Source organism: Caretta caretta, chromosome 1 (genome assembly GCF_965140235.1).
Source record: "Caretta caretta isolate rCarCar2 chromosome 1, rCarCar1.hap1, whole genome shotgun sequence".
NCBI lineage: Eukaryota > Metazoa > Chordata > Testudines > Cheloniidae > Caretta > Caretta caretta.
In genome coordinates this window covers 189,129,864-189,145,278 of record NC_134206.1, presented here as the reverse complement: position 1 = coordinate 189,145,278, position 15,415 = coordinate 189,129,864, and the positions used below count along the sequence as shown (strand labels likewise).

Genomic DNA, 15,415 nt, shown 5'->3' with positions numbered 1-15,415 from the left:
TACAGCCTAGTGGCCAGGGTCAGGGTCATGCTTTGTTCAGCAGGGCTGCGTGGCCCAATGACCAGAGTCAGTATAATGGCCCTCTTCAGTAAGGCTGTTTGGCCTGGCCACCGGTCAGGAGCATGGGCCACCACCTGAGTGGGGGTGGTGGCCGTGTAAGGGGACCCGGGCCTTCCCTGCTCCACAAGGTCCCAGCTCAGGGCCATGTCAGGGGCAAGTATGCCCACCGGAAACATGCTGACCCTACGTGGCACAATAACTAGTCCCCCTGAACTACTTTCTACCCTGTTCCTGATGCAGTGGCTCCAGGGTCTCTGGGCTCCTCTCCTTGGGTGTCCTCCAGAGTATCAGTGTCCCTGCCTTCCACCATCTGGGGCTTTCACGGTTCCCAGGATGGAGCTTGCGTCATGCGTCCTCCCTCCTTCGCGGTCAGCCCTGAATGAGCTGAGCTGCTCCCTTTTATATCTAGTCTCCAGCTGGAGCATACCCACCAAGGCTGCAGGGGCATGGCCTCGTCAGTCCAGAGAGTAGAGGTAACCCCCACAGTACCAGTGGGGGGCAAGTCTGCCCCGTCACAGTCCCCTGCCACTAACACTCCCATTCCCAACTAACTGTTACTGAATCAGCTGCAGAGAAATCCTGTAATGTTTAGCAGGGTAGTTAAAAACCTCCCTTGGGGTTTCCGAGCAACCATGCCCTAGAGTTTGTGCATCATAGCTATCGTGTTTGCTTGGAAAACCCAGGTCTTCCTGAGTTTAAGTGCTTCTCTGCAGCCAGTTCAGTAGATAAATGGATGCCTTTCTTGGCTGTATCAAGGATCAGAGGAGATCAGAAATGAAACCAGCGAGGCATCGGCCTTTTCTAGGTGCTGGTGGCATTCCTAAAGACCATGGTTGGGGGAGAGGCTTTTTAGAAACCCCTGAAGATCCTGAGAAGAGGCCAGGAGAATTCCACCTAGACTTAGGCATTATAGTTTCCTCCTGCTCCTGCCTATGCCATCCTAAGACATCTAAGGCAAGGTTAGGTGCTTTCCTGGGCCAGTCAGGGGAGAGAGCCAGCTGTTTGGCATAGGAGGAGGTGTGGTTCTGTGGGAGGCAAGGGAGCCATGAAAATACCTTGGGGCCAAATTCCTAGAGCTTTCTTGAATCTGCTGAACTTAATGGTTTGCAAAGGAACACAACCCTACCATGATTTTTGACCTCTCGTCACTACAGGCCAATACTGTCATGACAAAATTAGAAACCCAAATAAGTGACCTGGCCTTAAGAGTTGCTGCTGAACACTTGGAACTCCCACTGAGGTGAAAGGGAATTCCAAGTGCTCAGCACCTCTGAAAATCAGTTATTTATGTGCCTTTTATGGTGTTAGGCACCTAACTTTAGACACCCTCATTTGCAAATGTTGATCTACCTTTAAAATTACAGTCCAAGATTCTCTTGGCTTCCATTTCTATATTAATCACCAGACATCTCTGATGGTTGCTCTGTGTCTTACTGGACAGCAGAATGGTGATCAGGAAACTGAATAATAATGAACTTTTATAACAATAGTAATGGACCTTCACTTGCAGTAACACCAATTTATAACAGAATCCTGTCAAGCCTCACAAATTAAATGGGTTCTGGACAGGTTCATAATTTGGATGGAGATCATCATCATAATAATAGTGGTGTTGATGGGTCAGCAAATGACATAATTTCCTCTGAATCGTTACTGAATAGTATCCCAGAGTGATACTCGTGAGCCCCTTTGAACCTCAGTGGAGCTGCCATCTTTTGGATGAGTTGTAGAATAATAGCAGGTCAGGGATTGGAAAAAACTCAGTTTAGTTTATCTCCCACTCTCTCCCTCTCTTCTCTGTCTGAGCAGAATTATTCCCTATTATACATTTACTGTTTTTAAAATGTATTCATTTAAAATCTGAATAGCAAAACAGATTAAAAAGACATCCTAAAAAGCCTACCATAATAGAAATAAAATAAACAAAATATATTTTGGGGGCAAAAAATCTATGCCTACTTCCCACTTGCCCTGTGGGTATTTAGCATGCAATTCTTGTTTTGTCAGGCCTAGTTTTTGAATGTCCCAAATAGTGGGATATTTTTAATGTTTATCTTAAATTATCTCTTAATTTCACCCCATTCATTTTTATATCATTTTATACAATCTCAGATAATTATTTCCCCTCCTTAATATTTAACTTTCAAATATTTTAAATGTTTAGATATTTTAGACCGTTCCGTTCTACTTGTCACTAACCCAAATTGTATAGTTTGCATATGTGTGTGTGTGTATATATATATATATATATATATATATGTACACATTGAACTCTTTTAGTTTGTCATTATAAATCAATAGCTCAAGCTCTCTGTTTTTCCAAACTACACAATAAGGATAGTTTAACTGTTTTCTTTTTTTCTAGGACCACCTTCTGCTCCACGGAATGTGATTTTTAATATTAATGAAACAGCTCTTATGTTGGAATGGAGCCCACCTAGTGACACAGGGGGGAGAAAAGATCTAACCTACAGTGTCATCTGTAAGAAATGTGGATCAGACACCAGCCAATGTGAGATATGCGGTGGAGGTATCCGTTTCATCCCAAGACATACAGGCCTGATTAACTCATCTGTGACTGTACTTGATTTTGTGTCTCATGTGAACTACACCTTTGAAATAGAAGCCATGAATGGAGTCTCTGAGCTGAGTTTCTCCCCCAAGCCATTCACAGCTATCACAGTTACCACAGATCAAGATGGTAAGTTTTGTTGTTATGCATCAATTACTGCCTGTACAGTTTGTGTATATTAGTTGTAGCACCTGTTTTAATGATATCTGATTAGATGAGGAGTAAGTTTTGCAAATTATTAGAAGTTGCTAAGTGCTTTTTGTGGGGTTTTTGAGCACTCACAGTTCCCATTCACTGATAGCACTCAGCACCTGTCATGGCTAGTTCTTATGGCACCAATATATAAAAGCACATAAGCACATGCTTCAGTGCTGTAAATTTAAGTATATGCTTAAAATTAAGTATGTTTGAAAACAGTGGGATTGGCTAACTGAGAAATGGCTTTATTTAGGAAAAGGGATAAAGAATTATGTTGAAAGGCTAACTTTTCTTTGATTACCAGAAGTAGCATGAGGATGTGGAAAACCTATATGAATCCATTTTATGGAGAGCCTAGGAAAAGGGAATTGTCGGAGTCTTTAAACTATTGAAGTATACGGATTAATCAGTTATTTTATTGGCATGCTGTAGTCCCAGGGGTATGGATATAATCAAATGAAATACGCATTTTAAAATATTAGAACTTAACACTACTTATACACTGATTTCATGTATTTCACATTTCAGAAGGGTGAAAAGAAAGTAAACTAATATTTAGTTTAATGATCTGGCCAAGTTTCCCAATACTTGATTCAGTATGCTATAGTTTAGAAGATTTCTACATAGCCTTTTCAGCTACCCTCTCTCATTATGTGAGACATCTGAATGTGCATGTGTGTGAAAGAGAGAGAGAGAGCTTTCAACTGCTGGGTCTGGGGATTTTTTTGTTTTGGATGTGGGTTCTGTTTTGGTAACAAAATTTCTGTTGTGGATGGATTTTTATGGGAACATGATGAACTAGAAGAATTCCTGTATCTTTTATTTCTATTTGTGTTTTCTCTCTCTACTGGAGCCTATATAAATGCCTACTATGACAGCAAACAGCACCATGTGTTATCAACAATATAATCTATATTGGTGCTCTCTCCTGGCTTGAGGTGTTGTAGATCAAAAGGTTGCTTCAAAATTATTCCATGCTGACATTTGTTCCAGAAATGTATTTTCACCTGCTGTGCTGTGACATTGCAACTGTAGCTGAAGTTCTGAATGTAAAGCTTCAGGTAGTGGAGTAGTTAATAATCCGTTTGTCAGCCTTTTCTTAGTAAAAGCCCTAATGTTTGTGAGGACCTAATCATGGCTTCTAGTTGTATTCAGACACTTAATTCCTGCATAGGTCAGCCTTTCAATTCTGGGGAAGTAGCTTTGTTGATGAGTGAGTAATGACTTGTTTTTGTTTCTACTTGGGCAGACAAAAACAGACAAATCACTGTGTTAGAAAATGGTCATGAAAATTGACCACAAAAACCACAAAATCTACTTGCCCCCGTTCACATGATTATGGTAATAAAAAAAGCGAATGATATAACATGCTAATGGTATATTTTTTGCTTTGAGAACTGTCTGGAGCCCTCACAAGCTTTGTATCACTTTCTTGATCTGCATCCCTTTTGAAAACTCTTACCCATTCTCATTAAAGCAAAAAGCTGTGTCAGAAGCAGCTACTGTATGTACTGGTACTTATTTTTAGAGGTACTGTAATATGATGCTAAATGCATGTTACTAAGTGTTCACAGGCAGAGGTCACCAGAGATTTTGTTTTTAAGCTGCCAAACAGCTATCTGAACACAGCTTGTGAACTGTAGCTAAGCCAAAGATTTTTTAAAAATAATGTATCTTTTGCTATTGTCTGTTCCCAGTATAATAGTATAGATTTTCACTTCAGTTTAGCCAAACAGAGAAAAGACCTATGATTTGGTAATCCATGACAGCCTGACAATAAATTCTAGCGGGTACTCTGCTTGTTTTCCTCACAATAATTCTTACATTTCTAAAGATGTTACTGTTAAAGCTTCAGAGAATTTAAGGATAGATTTTCAGAATCTCAGTCAGTTTATTTAGATATACAGGAAGAGGCAGTGTAACAAATGAAATGACAAGCCTCTATAAAACATTTTTATAAAGATAAAAGCACTTTTGTAGTCTTAGAAATTCTGTAGTTGTATAAAATAGTGATAACAGTAGGTTCTATATAAAAAAAATATAGAGAAAATAATGTCAGTAGGAAATATGCCCGGGAAGAAAATTAATAGAGATTTGCTTGATGGAAACTATGTAGAGAAAACAATTTTTTAAAATTTTTTAAATTTTTTTTTCAATCTTCTGGTTAGGCCTGAATAAAAAGTGGTAACTATGAAAGAACAGAATGGAAATTGTTCTAGAAATTTGAGCTGAGAAAAAGAGAACAGTGAGAGGAGCAGTTGTCTAATTAATCTGAATAAATTAGAACGAATGTTTCTGAATATTGCGGAGACATAATTAATGTTTGTAAAGCACTTTGAAATTCTTGGATATAAGGTTTTATATGAATGCAAATCATTGTTTATTATTGTACTACTTAGTGAATACAGAAAAAATAATATAAATAAGTGTTAATGGGTAAGGCTATAATCATTCATGAACAAAGTTAATATACATGGAGGGCGGGGGGAAGCTTAGATAGTTTCCAGTATCTGTGAAATGTTTTAGGGACCAACTACTCCTTTTTCAAAATAAGCCTACTAATAGGGTGTGTTGCACAAAATTCTTCCCCAGCTATGGAAACCCAAAAGGTACATTTCAGTCTCCTGGGCAAATATATGCATGAAGTATTTAGAACTTTTAAAATATGCATAGGGTATTACTTCGTAGCCCTAGGTATATTTGTATTGTAGGTCTTGGTGACAACTCTATAGTTATGACTGAGATGCGTTTTGCATTTTACTGTCTCTTGGCCCAGATTAGAGGAAATTTATTCTTAAAATGAGATTTTTTTCAAAGTGTGTTTGAATGTTATAACTCTGTGTGGGTGAGAGAGGGTTATTTTACGCATGAGTAAGTGTGTTGAGCACTGAATAATTTTATTCCCCAAATTACTAAAAGTATAGTGTAGAGAAACAAGTGCTTCTCTTACAACTAATTCAGAAATGAGACACCCCTTACTATTTTAGTCATATAAGGTGCCGTAGGGTACACCATAACTAAAAAGACCCTCAAAATTACTCACAGTTTTTATTAAGGATCTAAACAGGAAGGAAAACAAAAAGAGAATGTGAAAAAATAATAATAAAATGAAGACAAGAAAACAATGGGTTACTTAAATTACAGCCTCTTCTATTGTTCCTTTCTTGTGGAGAGTTTCCAATAGGGCTCGCACAGAGCTCCAAATAGAGCTATGCAACTCACAGTCAATAGTTCCTCTGCAGATCCTCTACATGCTGGATGGTAGAGCAACATTTCACGGTGGGGCTCTTGGGCTAGGTGGGCACTGCCCACACATCATAATCTGCTCATCACCTCTATATGCTTGGATTATTTGTGCTTGTGACATAAATATTCAGTTCAAGCATCTGCTGGAGGCTCACAGCCAACCGAGTTATAGATGAAAATTAACTTTGTTTTTGTAACCTTAAATTGATCCTTTGTTCTGAAAATGAATACAGAGAGCCAAAATTTGTACTAATTCTTTGTGGATTAAGAGATACATATACAAAATTTCACAACAAATCTGTTTTTGATATTGTGTTCAGGACTATAAACATTTGTTTTAAGGATCTCAGGAAATATGTAAATACCAAAACTGTGCTTCAATTACTTAAAATGAACTAACCAATTATTGTCTTCATATTTTGTAAGAATAGGGGGGAAAGGTAGGATTGCCTGGCTATACTGAAAGAAAGAGAGGAGATATTTGGTATGGTTTTAATCAGGCCGCAACTTTATTATTAGATGTCTAGGACAACCCAACAGATAAAATGTATAGTGCAGGTTACCCCATGTTCATTCAATAAGTGCCCGGAGGAGGGGTTCAAACAGCCCCCCTCTTTTTCCATCCAGGTCCCCCAGCCAACCCAATGCTGGGACCTTACCATCCCCACCTCTTAGGAGGGTTTAGGTGGGCTATAAGAAAGGGGGATTGGCTCCCTGCCGTACCATAGATAGCAGTTCCAAACCTCCCCCTTCCATTCCTTTAACGAATATCACCATTTTAAGTCCTTTAACAAGCCATTTATCTGGTCACTGTATACTTTCCTCATGGAGTACCTGCACTGGACATCTGCCCCACACTTACATAATGAGTTGTGACATGTAGACTAACTCCCTTCATGCCTCATATCAACAAAGCCCTCCTTGAACCTATTGTGGGGAAAGCGAAAAAAGCCCCACTCCACCTAGGCCAATCTGGTGGTGAGGGAAAAATTCCTTCTCAGCCCCCCACCCTAAAAAGGGCCAGCTAGCACAATGCCCACAGCAGGTCCAGACCAAATCTGATATTTTGCCGTCTAAAGAGAAGGGAGGGTGGGTGCTGCCTTGCCTGCTCTGTGGAAAAGGGCTTCTCCTTCCTGTGCTTGCCCTTTTTCAACTATTCCACCCTTCTGGTCCGAGGGGATGAGTCAGTGCCACCACGCTGACCCATTCCTCAGCCCCCCTTTGCAGCAGCTTCTGACCTCTCTCCCCACCCAACCCATAGAGCACTGTTCCCTTTCCCTCTGCCAGCCAGACAACATCCCCCCCAAAAAAAACACACACACACTTTAAGGTGTGGTGTGGTCATTTACTTAATAGGAATGCAGCAAATCCTCTAATGGAGACAGTGTACTGTGGTTGCTCTGCATGATAATTGCTGACAAATGTCAACCTAAAAAAAGGTTTCAGAGTAACAGCCGTGTTAGTCTGTATTCGCAAAAAGAAAAGGAGTACTTGTGGCACCTTAGAGACTAACCAATTTATTTGAGCATGAGCTTTCGTGAGCTACAGCTCACTTCATCGGATGCATACCGTGGAAACTGCAGCAGACTTTATATATACACAGAGAATATGAAACAATACCTCCTCCCACCCCACTGTCCTGCTGGTAATAGCTTATCTAAAGTGATCATCAGGTGGGCCATTTCCAGCACAAATCCAGGTTTTCTCACCCTCCACCCCCCCACACAAATACATTCTCCTGCTGGTGCTAGCCCATCCAAAGTTACAACTCTTTACATAATCAAGTCGGGCTATTTCCTGCACAAATCCAGGTTTTCTCACATCTCCCCCACCCCCATACACACACAAACTCACTCTCCTGCTGGTAATAGCTCATCCAAACTGACCAAATCTCCGTTTATATCCTTAAAATTTTGAATATCTTATTTATTTTCCCTGAACAAGTGTGTATTTTTTTACCTTGCAGATATAGATGTGTTTCTCTTTTTTTCTCTCTCTCTCCCTCTTTAGTGCAGCACAAGCCAATTGATTCTATTAACTTTAATGTCTTGTGATCCAACATTATCAATTAGGTCAACAAGAATCTACTCAGCTTTGCGAAATATGTCTTTAATTGATGCATCATGGGGAGCAGAGGGGAACAAAATATGATATATTTGGGTATCTGTCTCTAATGTACCCACTGATATGGTCTCTCTGGCTTTTCAAACAATGTCTTTGAATGAATAATGTATTTGTAATAACTGATATTTAGGATCGGATGTACATTTCCCACCAAATTACCATGTTAAGGTCCAGGAACTAAAATTCTGGGTGCAAACTATTTACCTGATGATACATTTGATAATAACATCACAATTGCTCTAGTTTAATTTGCAATAGGGATGTTTGTGAAGAACCGAGTAAATGAACATTGTATAAAAATTGATAGATTTTATAGCATTGGAGGAAGAAGTTTGTCTTTTTTTTAAATTGTCCCCATTGCAATCAGTGGAAATTAAGAGCATTAACAGGATCAAACCCTAAGAGGTTAAGATGTTTGTTCATCATCTTGCATGATTTAAAACAAAGAATGCTCAATAAGCCCATGTGTACTATGTGCACCCTTCTCAGCTAAGAACTGTATTAAAGTAATCAAGCACATTTCATTGAGTTGGAACCTTTCACAGTGAGTGATATGTAGTTAGAAGAATCATTATTGAATATTCTAGTCAGGGTTGGGTGCAAGGGATTCCAGATATAGGCCTGTGCCTTCAGTAATTAGAAACCTTTGCCACAAACCTTAATTGACTGACTGCTGAAAGTCTTCAGTTGTATTATCAGCCTTCTGTTTTCACAGTTTACCTAAACATTTCTGAAAGGTATTTCATTAAAAAAAAAAACCTCTCGTGTTCCCACCACTTCACAAGCAAAATGAAGACTTCGGTTGCTTTCTTGGCAAGAGAAATTATTTTTGTCAAAGGCAGTAAAGGAAGACATTAATCATGGCTAGTCAATCTGAAACAAATTGTGTTTGTAAATGTCATGACTTTCACATAAACCTTTAGGGAGCATGTTCAAAGTGAAGGACATGGTAAATTACAAACTAATTCTGCTGATGTTTGCTATGGGGTCTTTAAAGCAATTATGTCAGTAGCAGGTTGCTCCGATTCATTTGCTTCTTAAAAAGTAGTTTCTTCATTACATTCAACAACCCTTCTCCTTCCACTTCTGTCTCTTCCATATGGATCTGCCTTAGGCTCACAGTTCTGGAGACAGTGCTCATTTATATACTCTGAGAGTACTAAGTTATGTACATTGGAAGAAGGTCAAAATCAAATTCAAAACTACCTAAAGTTTCTGAAGTTTCAGAAAACTGTTTGTTTTACAGCTGAGCTACTTTCCAAATACTATTTCTAATAATAAATACTCACCTACTCCTGACCAGGTTCTATAATGAGGGACATCTCTCTTGCTAATTCCATCTCTTGATTACAGACCTGAACATGCTTTCACCCCAAAGTAAAATTCAGACAGGCCTCCCATAGAAACAATAACAAAAGATTGCTTCTGTGAAAAGATTAACATTGTCTAGGAAATGCACAATGAATATTTCATTTTGAAATACGTGCTCTTCCCTTAACTCCTGGCATAAGTGATGCTTGATTTTTTTTTTCCTGTATGAACTCTATTTCTGACTCAGGACTGGGGGATGACGGCCAGTGTCAAGGGTTTGAAAGCTTTACTGGGGGGAGGGAGAGGGGCAACACCACCACTTCAATAAAAGGCTGTCTTAATACCATTAAATCTCATTGTAATCACACATGTTTCCTCTATTATACACATAATCTGTGGCTTCAAAGGGAAGTGCTTTAATGCATATGAAATGTATATGTGTATTATACCTTGGAAAAGGACACGTCGCACAGAAGTGCATTCATTGTCACAATCTGACTGCAAGGACCCGAAAGGACCAAGACACTTGCTGAGACTTCTCATCATGGAGCGATCCTTCCAACCACCCTGGTGCAGACACTTCCCCCACATGGCTCTCCCACTCTGCTGGTCGCCCACTGACCCTCATTTGCTGCCTCCTTCCAACAGGAAATCCTCTCTTTCCCATGCTGATGGGAAGAAATGGGCTATCATCAGCCTCTGCAGAACTGCCCAACATCAGCCTCTGCAGAACTGCCCAACAGAACACCATCCCCTATGAGGTCAGTGGCCTCAGCATCTTCCTGGGTGAGACACAGCTCCCATGACTGTCCGAGTACCTCCAGTACTGGAGCTAAAGAGAGGTCTAAAGACCCTAAACAGGCAGACCTACAGGTGACCGCACTCTCTCGAATGTGGCATGAGACCTTCAAGAATGGTGCTGAGCGCCCTGACCAAATCATCTTTGGGCAGCACAGCACTGACGAAACTGCTGACACCACCCCTCCCGAACAAGGAAGAGGAGGAGGAATACTCTGTCTCACACTCAGATTTGGAACAGGCACAAAAGGCGACATCTACACATCCTCAATATCCACAACCTGCAACTGAACCAAGACCCTGGTACAGACTGCCATGCATGCAACCCCACGTGAAACTCCCTCCACATTGGTAGTACAGGGACCCTTAGGCCGTGTACAGAGCAGTTTCCAAAGCCTCCCATAGAACAACGCCAGGGATATCCACACTCATCATCCTCATCCATCTCTCAACCTCCAGAGGCCAATCCGCTCCTATTAGAGGACCAGGAAGTAAAATCAGAGGAGGAGATTATACCACCACTTCATATCTCCTCCTCGTCCCCTGATACGGCGATCATGCCTCCACCCCCTACGTCAGCAGACAACTTTAAACACTTCTAGGAGCTGTTTTGCAGGATTGCAGGCTTCCTCCAGATGCCTCTGCAGGAAGTGAAAGAGCAACAGCACAAGCTGCTCGATATCCTGTATGCCTCTGCACTGGCAAAGATAGCCCTCCCTATCAATTAGGCCCTTCTCTACCCGTCTAAGGTACTCTGACAAAGCCCAATGTCCATCTCACCAACCTGTAAATGAGCGGACAAGAAATATTATGTCCCCACTAAAGACATGGAATTTCTTTTTTCTTACCCCACTCCGAACTCCCTGGTTGTCAATGCCATGCATGAGAAGGGGCGACAATATCACCCCCTTATGACAGGTTCTGGAAGCAACTTGACCTATTGGTCTACAAGGCTTATTCATCTGCCATGCTCCAGTTCCATACCTCCAATTATGAGGCTCTCAAGGCCAAATACAACTATATCAACTACTCTAAGATATAGGAATTTTGGCAAGACCTTCCTGATGAGAAGAGGGAGCAACCAGGTGCTCATATCTGAAGGGCACCTCTTGGACAGTATGGCTTTTCAAGACTCCTTGGACTTCACTGATATAGCTGCCCATTCCATTGCAACAGCCATAGTGATGAGACAAGCATCATGGCTACACCTCTTCAGACTCCCTAAGGAAGTACAAACCATTGTTGAGGACCTAGCCTTTGGGTGCCCCAAATTATTTTCAGAACACATGGATGAGTCCCTACACTCCCTAAAGGACTCTTGAGTGACTCTCTCCATTTTCTCAGCATTTATACACCAATGCCGAAGAGACAACTGGGGAAATACCAACCAGCCCCGAGATCCTGACCTCCACCTTTCACCTCTTATCAACAGTACGACACACAATGCTGGTAACAGAAACCCCCTATCAAGCGCAGATATTCGACTCCTCAAGGACCTACTTCTCACACATCTTCAGCCAGATGACAATTTTGAAGGTTTGGTTGAGGCCCCAAGACTCCTTCCCCATGTTCCGGTCACTACACCATCTTCAACATCTCACCAGTTTGGCGACCATTTAGCCCCTTTCTATCGATCTATCCATTCATCTGTCACTTCAGACAATTGGGTTTTAGAGATCATCAGTGAAGAATATTCTATCCTGTTCCTACCTGTCCCCCCCACCCACCCTCCTTCTCCATCCATCTCTCTTCAGAGACCCTTCTCACAAAGACATTCTACAAGAAGAATAAACCACCTCCTGCAATCAAGAGTCATAAAACCAATCCCATCCCAACACAGAGAGAAGGATGTTTATTCCCATTATTTTATGATCCAAAAGAGATCCGGTGAGTGGAGGCTGATCCTAGACCTATGAAACCTCAACATGTTCATCAAACTGCAATGCTTCAAGTTGGTTACCCTGTCAACCATTATCCCAGTACTGGAACAAAGGGACGGGTTCTTGGCCCTCAACCTCCAAAATAGATATTTTCACACATCACCATACACCCTGCTCACAGACAGTTCCTCAGATTCATCATGGGGACCAATCACTACCAATACAGTGTATTACCCTTTGGAGACTCTACAGCCTCCTGAGTATTCTCCAAAGTCCTCACAGGAGTGGCCAAAGACTTACACAAACAACGCATTGTCCTATTTGCATACTGAGGCAACTGTCTCCTCAAGGCCCCGTCCAAACCCAACACCCTTCATGCCATACTGATGACAATGGACCTCTTTTCAAGCCTCGGGCTTCGTACAAACCTACAAAAATCAACACTGTCACCAATACAACACCTGGAGTTTATTGGGGCACACTTGGATGCCATATAAGCCAGAGTCTTCCTCCCTGCTCACAGATTTTCAGCAATAGTCTATATAGTAACCCCAGTGAGAACCTGTCATAGAATCATAGAGTCATAGAATATCAGGGTTGGAAGGGACCTCAGGAGGTCATCTAGTCCAACCCCCTGCTCAAAGCAGGACCGATCCTCTCTTAAATCATCCCAGCCACGGCTTTGTCAAGCCTGACCTTAAAAATTTCTAAGGAAGGAGATTCCACCACTTCCCTAGGTAACGCATTCCAGTGTTTCACCACCCTCCTAGTGAAAAAGTTTTTCCTAATATCCAACCTAAATCTCCCCTACTGCAACTTGAGACCATTACTCCTTGTTCTGTCATCTGCTACCACTGAGAACAGTCTAGAGCCATCCTCTTTGGAACCCCCTTTCAGGTAGTTGAAAGCAGCTATCAAATCCCCCCTCATTCTTCTCTTCTGCAGACTTAACAATCCCAGTTCCCTCAGCCTCTCCTCATAACTCATGTGTTCCAGTCCCCTAATCATTTTTGTTGCCCTCCGCTGGACTCTTTCCAATTTTTCCACATCCTTCTTGTAGTGTGGGGCCCAAAACTGGACACAGTACTCCAGATGAGGCCTCACCAGTGTCGAATAGAGGGGAACGATCACGTCCCTCGATCTGCTGGTAATGCCCCTACTTATACATCCCAAAATGCCATTGGCCTTCTTGGCAACAAGAGCACACTGTTGACTCATATCTAGCTTCTTGTCCACTGTCACCCCTAGGTCCTTTTCTGCAGAACTGCTGCGAGCCATTCGGTCCCTAGTCTGAAGCGGTGCATTGGATTCTTCCGTCCTAACTGCAGGACTCTGCACTTGTCCTTGTTGAACCTCATCAGATTTCTTTTGGCCCAATCCTCCAATTTGTCTAGGTCCCTCTGTATCCTATCCCTACCCTCCAGCGTATTTACCTCTCCTCCCAGTTTAGTGTCATCTGCAAACTTGCTGAGGGTGCAATCCACACCATCCTCTAGATCATTTATGAAGATATTGAACAAAACCGGCCCCAGGACCGACCCTTGGAGCACTCCACTTGATACCGGCTGCCAACTAGATATGGAGCCATGGATCACTACCTTTTGAGCCCGACAATCTAGGCAGCTTTCTATCCACCTTATAGTCCATTCATCCAGCCCATACTTCTTTAACTTGCTGGCAAGAATACTGTGGGAGACCGTGTCAAAAGCTTTGCTAAAGTCAAGGAACAACACGTCCACCGCTTTCCCCTCATCCACAGAGCCAGTTATCTCGTCATAGAAGGCAATTAGATTAGTCAGGCATGACTTGCCCTTGGTGAATCCATGCTGACTGTTCCTGATCACTTTCCTCTCCTCTAAGTGCTTCAGAAATGATTCCTTGAGGACCTGCTCCATGATTTTTCCAGGGAGTGGAAAATATCTGATGTCTGTCCCCAGATATCAGCCAGGATGTGTCGCCAGCTGGTTGGCCACATGGCAGCAGCCTCATTCATGGTAAAGTATGCAAGGTTGCACGTGTGCTGTCTTTAGGGTGCAGTCAGAACAATGTAAAAGAGGTTCCCAAGGTGGGAAAATTGCAAGGGAGGAAGACCCAGGGATAACCTCATTGGCAAGACCCCAGCAGGAGCCACTTCTCTCTTGATGACTACCTGTTAAGAGAACCACCCAACTCAGTGAATCTTTGAATACATGAGTATGGATATAGTAGTGGTCAGTGCATGGATTCTCCCAGGTTGTGTAAATGGCTATGTGAGTGTACCTTATAATTCAAACAAGATTTTTTATGTGTAACTATGTTTGTGGTTACATTCTTCGTCTGTTCCTAGACACTCCCAATCTCCACTCTATTTATCTTTAAACTGCAGCAACAGAAAATGGATGGACTGTAATTTCCCACAGAACTTTCAATTCATTCAATTTAAAATAAAGGCTACACTGGCTTTTTGTGTATTAGTCTTAAATAGTACCTGCAACAGCTTCTAAATCATTAGCTTGATTTATAATTATATAAAAGAATTAGAGATTAATGCACATTATCTAAATGATTAATAAATTAGAACTTGTTATGCAATGCAAGCAGTTGATGTATGATCCTCCAAGTAGCTGACAAGTAGTTCAATCAGTTTCCAATTCCATATGTTACATTTTGGAAATAAATGACCATTTTATTTTAGGTTTCAGAGTAGCAGCCGTGTTAGTCTGTATTCGCAAAAAGAAAAGGAGTACTTGTGGCACCTTAGAGACTAACCAATTTATCCAGTGAAGTGAGCTGTAGCTCACACAAGCTTATGCTCAAATAAATTTTTTAGTCTCTAAGGTACCACAAGTACTCATTTTATTTTATTAACTTAAATCTGTCTTGAAAACAAATTGACTGATTCAGATGACTGGTTTATATATACTTAAAATTAAATACTGGGCCTTCATTTTTCAAAATTAGGTTGTTCTAGTTAAATTATCTCTCACCAATTTTTATTCTGTAATTGAAGATCAATAAGGACTGGAAAATATTGTTCTGGATTTAAGTTAGTGGAGTTCAGGAAATTTGATCTAAGATTCAAAGGTGATGGGCCACATTATCTTTCCTTAACAGAGAATATCAAAATATTTTTTTTATTTTTGCTCTTTATATTTTGTATCAGAATAGCTATGTCATTCACTATGTAGAATTGATGTGAACTTTCCTTCTGCGTTTTTCTGTTTTTACTGAGTTTGTGGTTTTCTTG

The 15,415-nt window shown here is 41.2% G+C and overlaps 1 protein-coding gene across 5 annotated transcripts in view; it reads left to right on the top strand.

Annotated features, from left to right (window-relative positions):
* EPHA6 (EPH receptor A6) overlaps positions 1 to 15,415 on the top strand; it is an 861,217-nt gene that overhangs the window by 472,282 nt on the left and 373,520 nt on the right. For all 5 annotated transcript variants that reach the window (XM_048870007.2, XM_048869981.2, XM_048869987.2 and 2 more), the window contains one exon: positions 2,426 to 2,761. In XM_048870007.2, the coding sequence (XP_048725964.1) occupies positions 2,426 to 2,761 (336 nt within the window). The remainder of the gene's footprint in view (positions 1 to 2,425; positions 2,762 to 15,415) is intronic.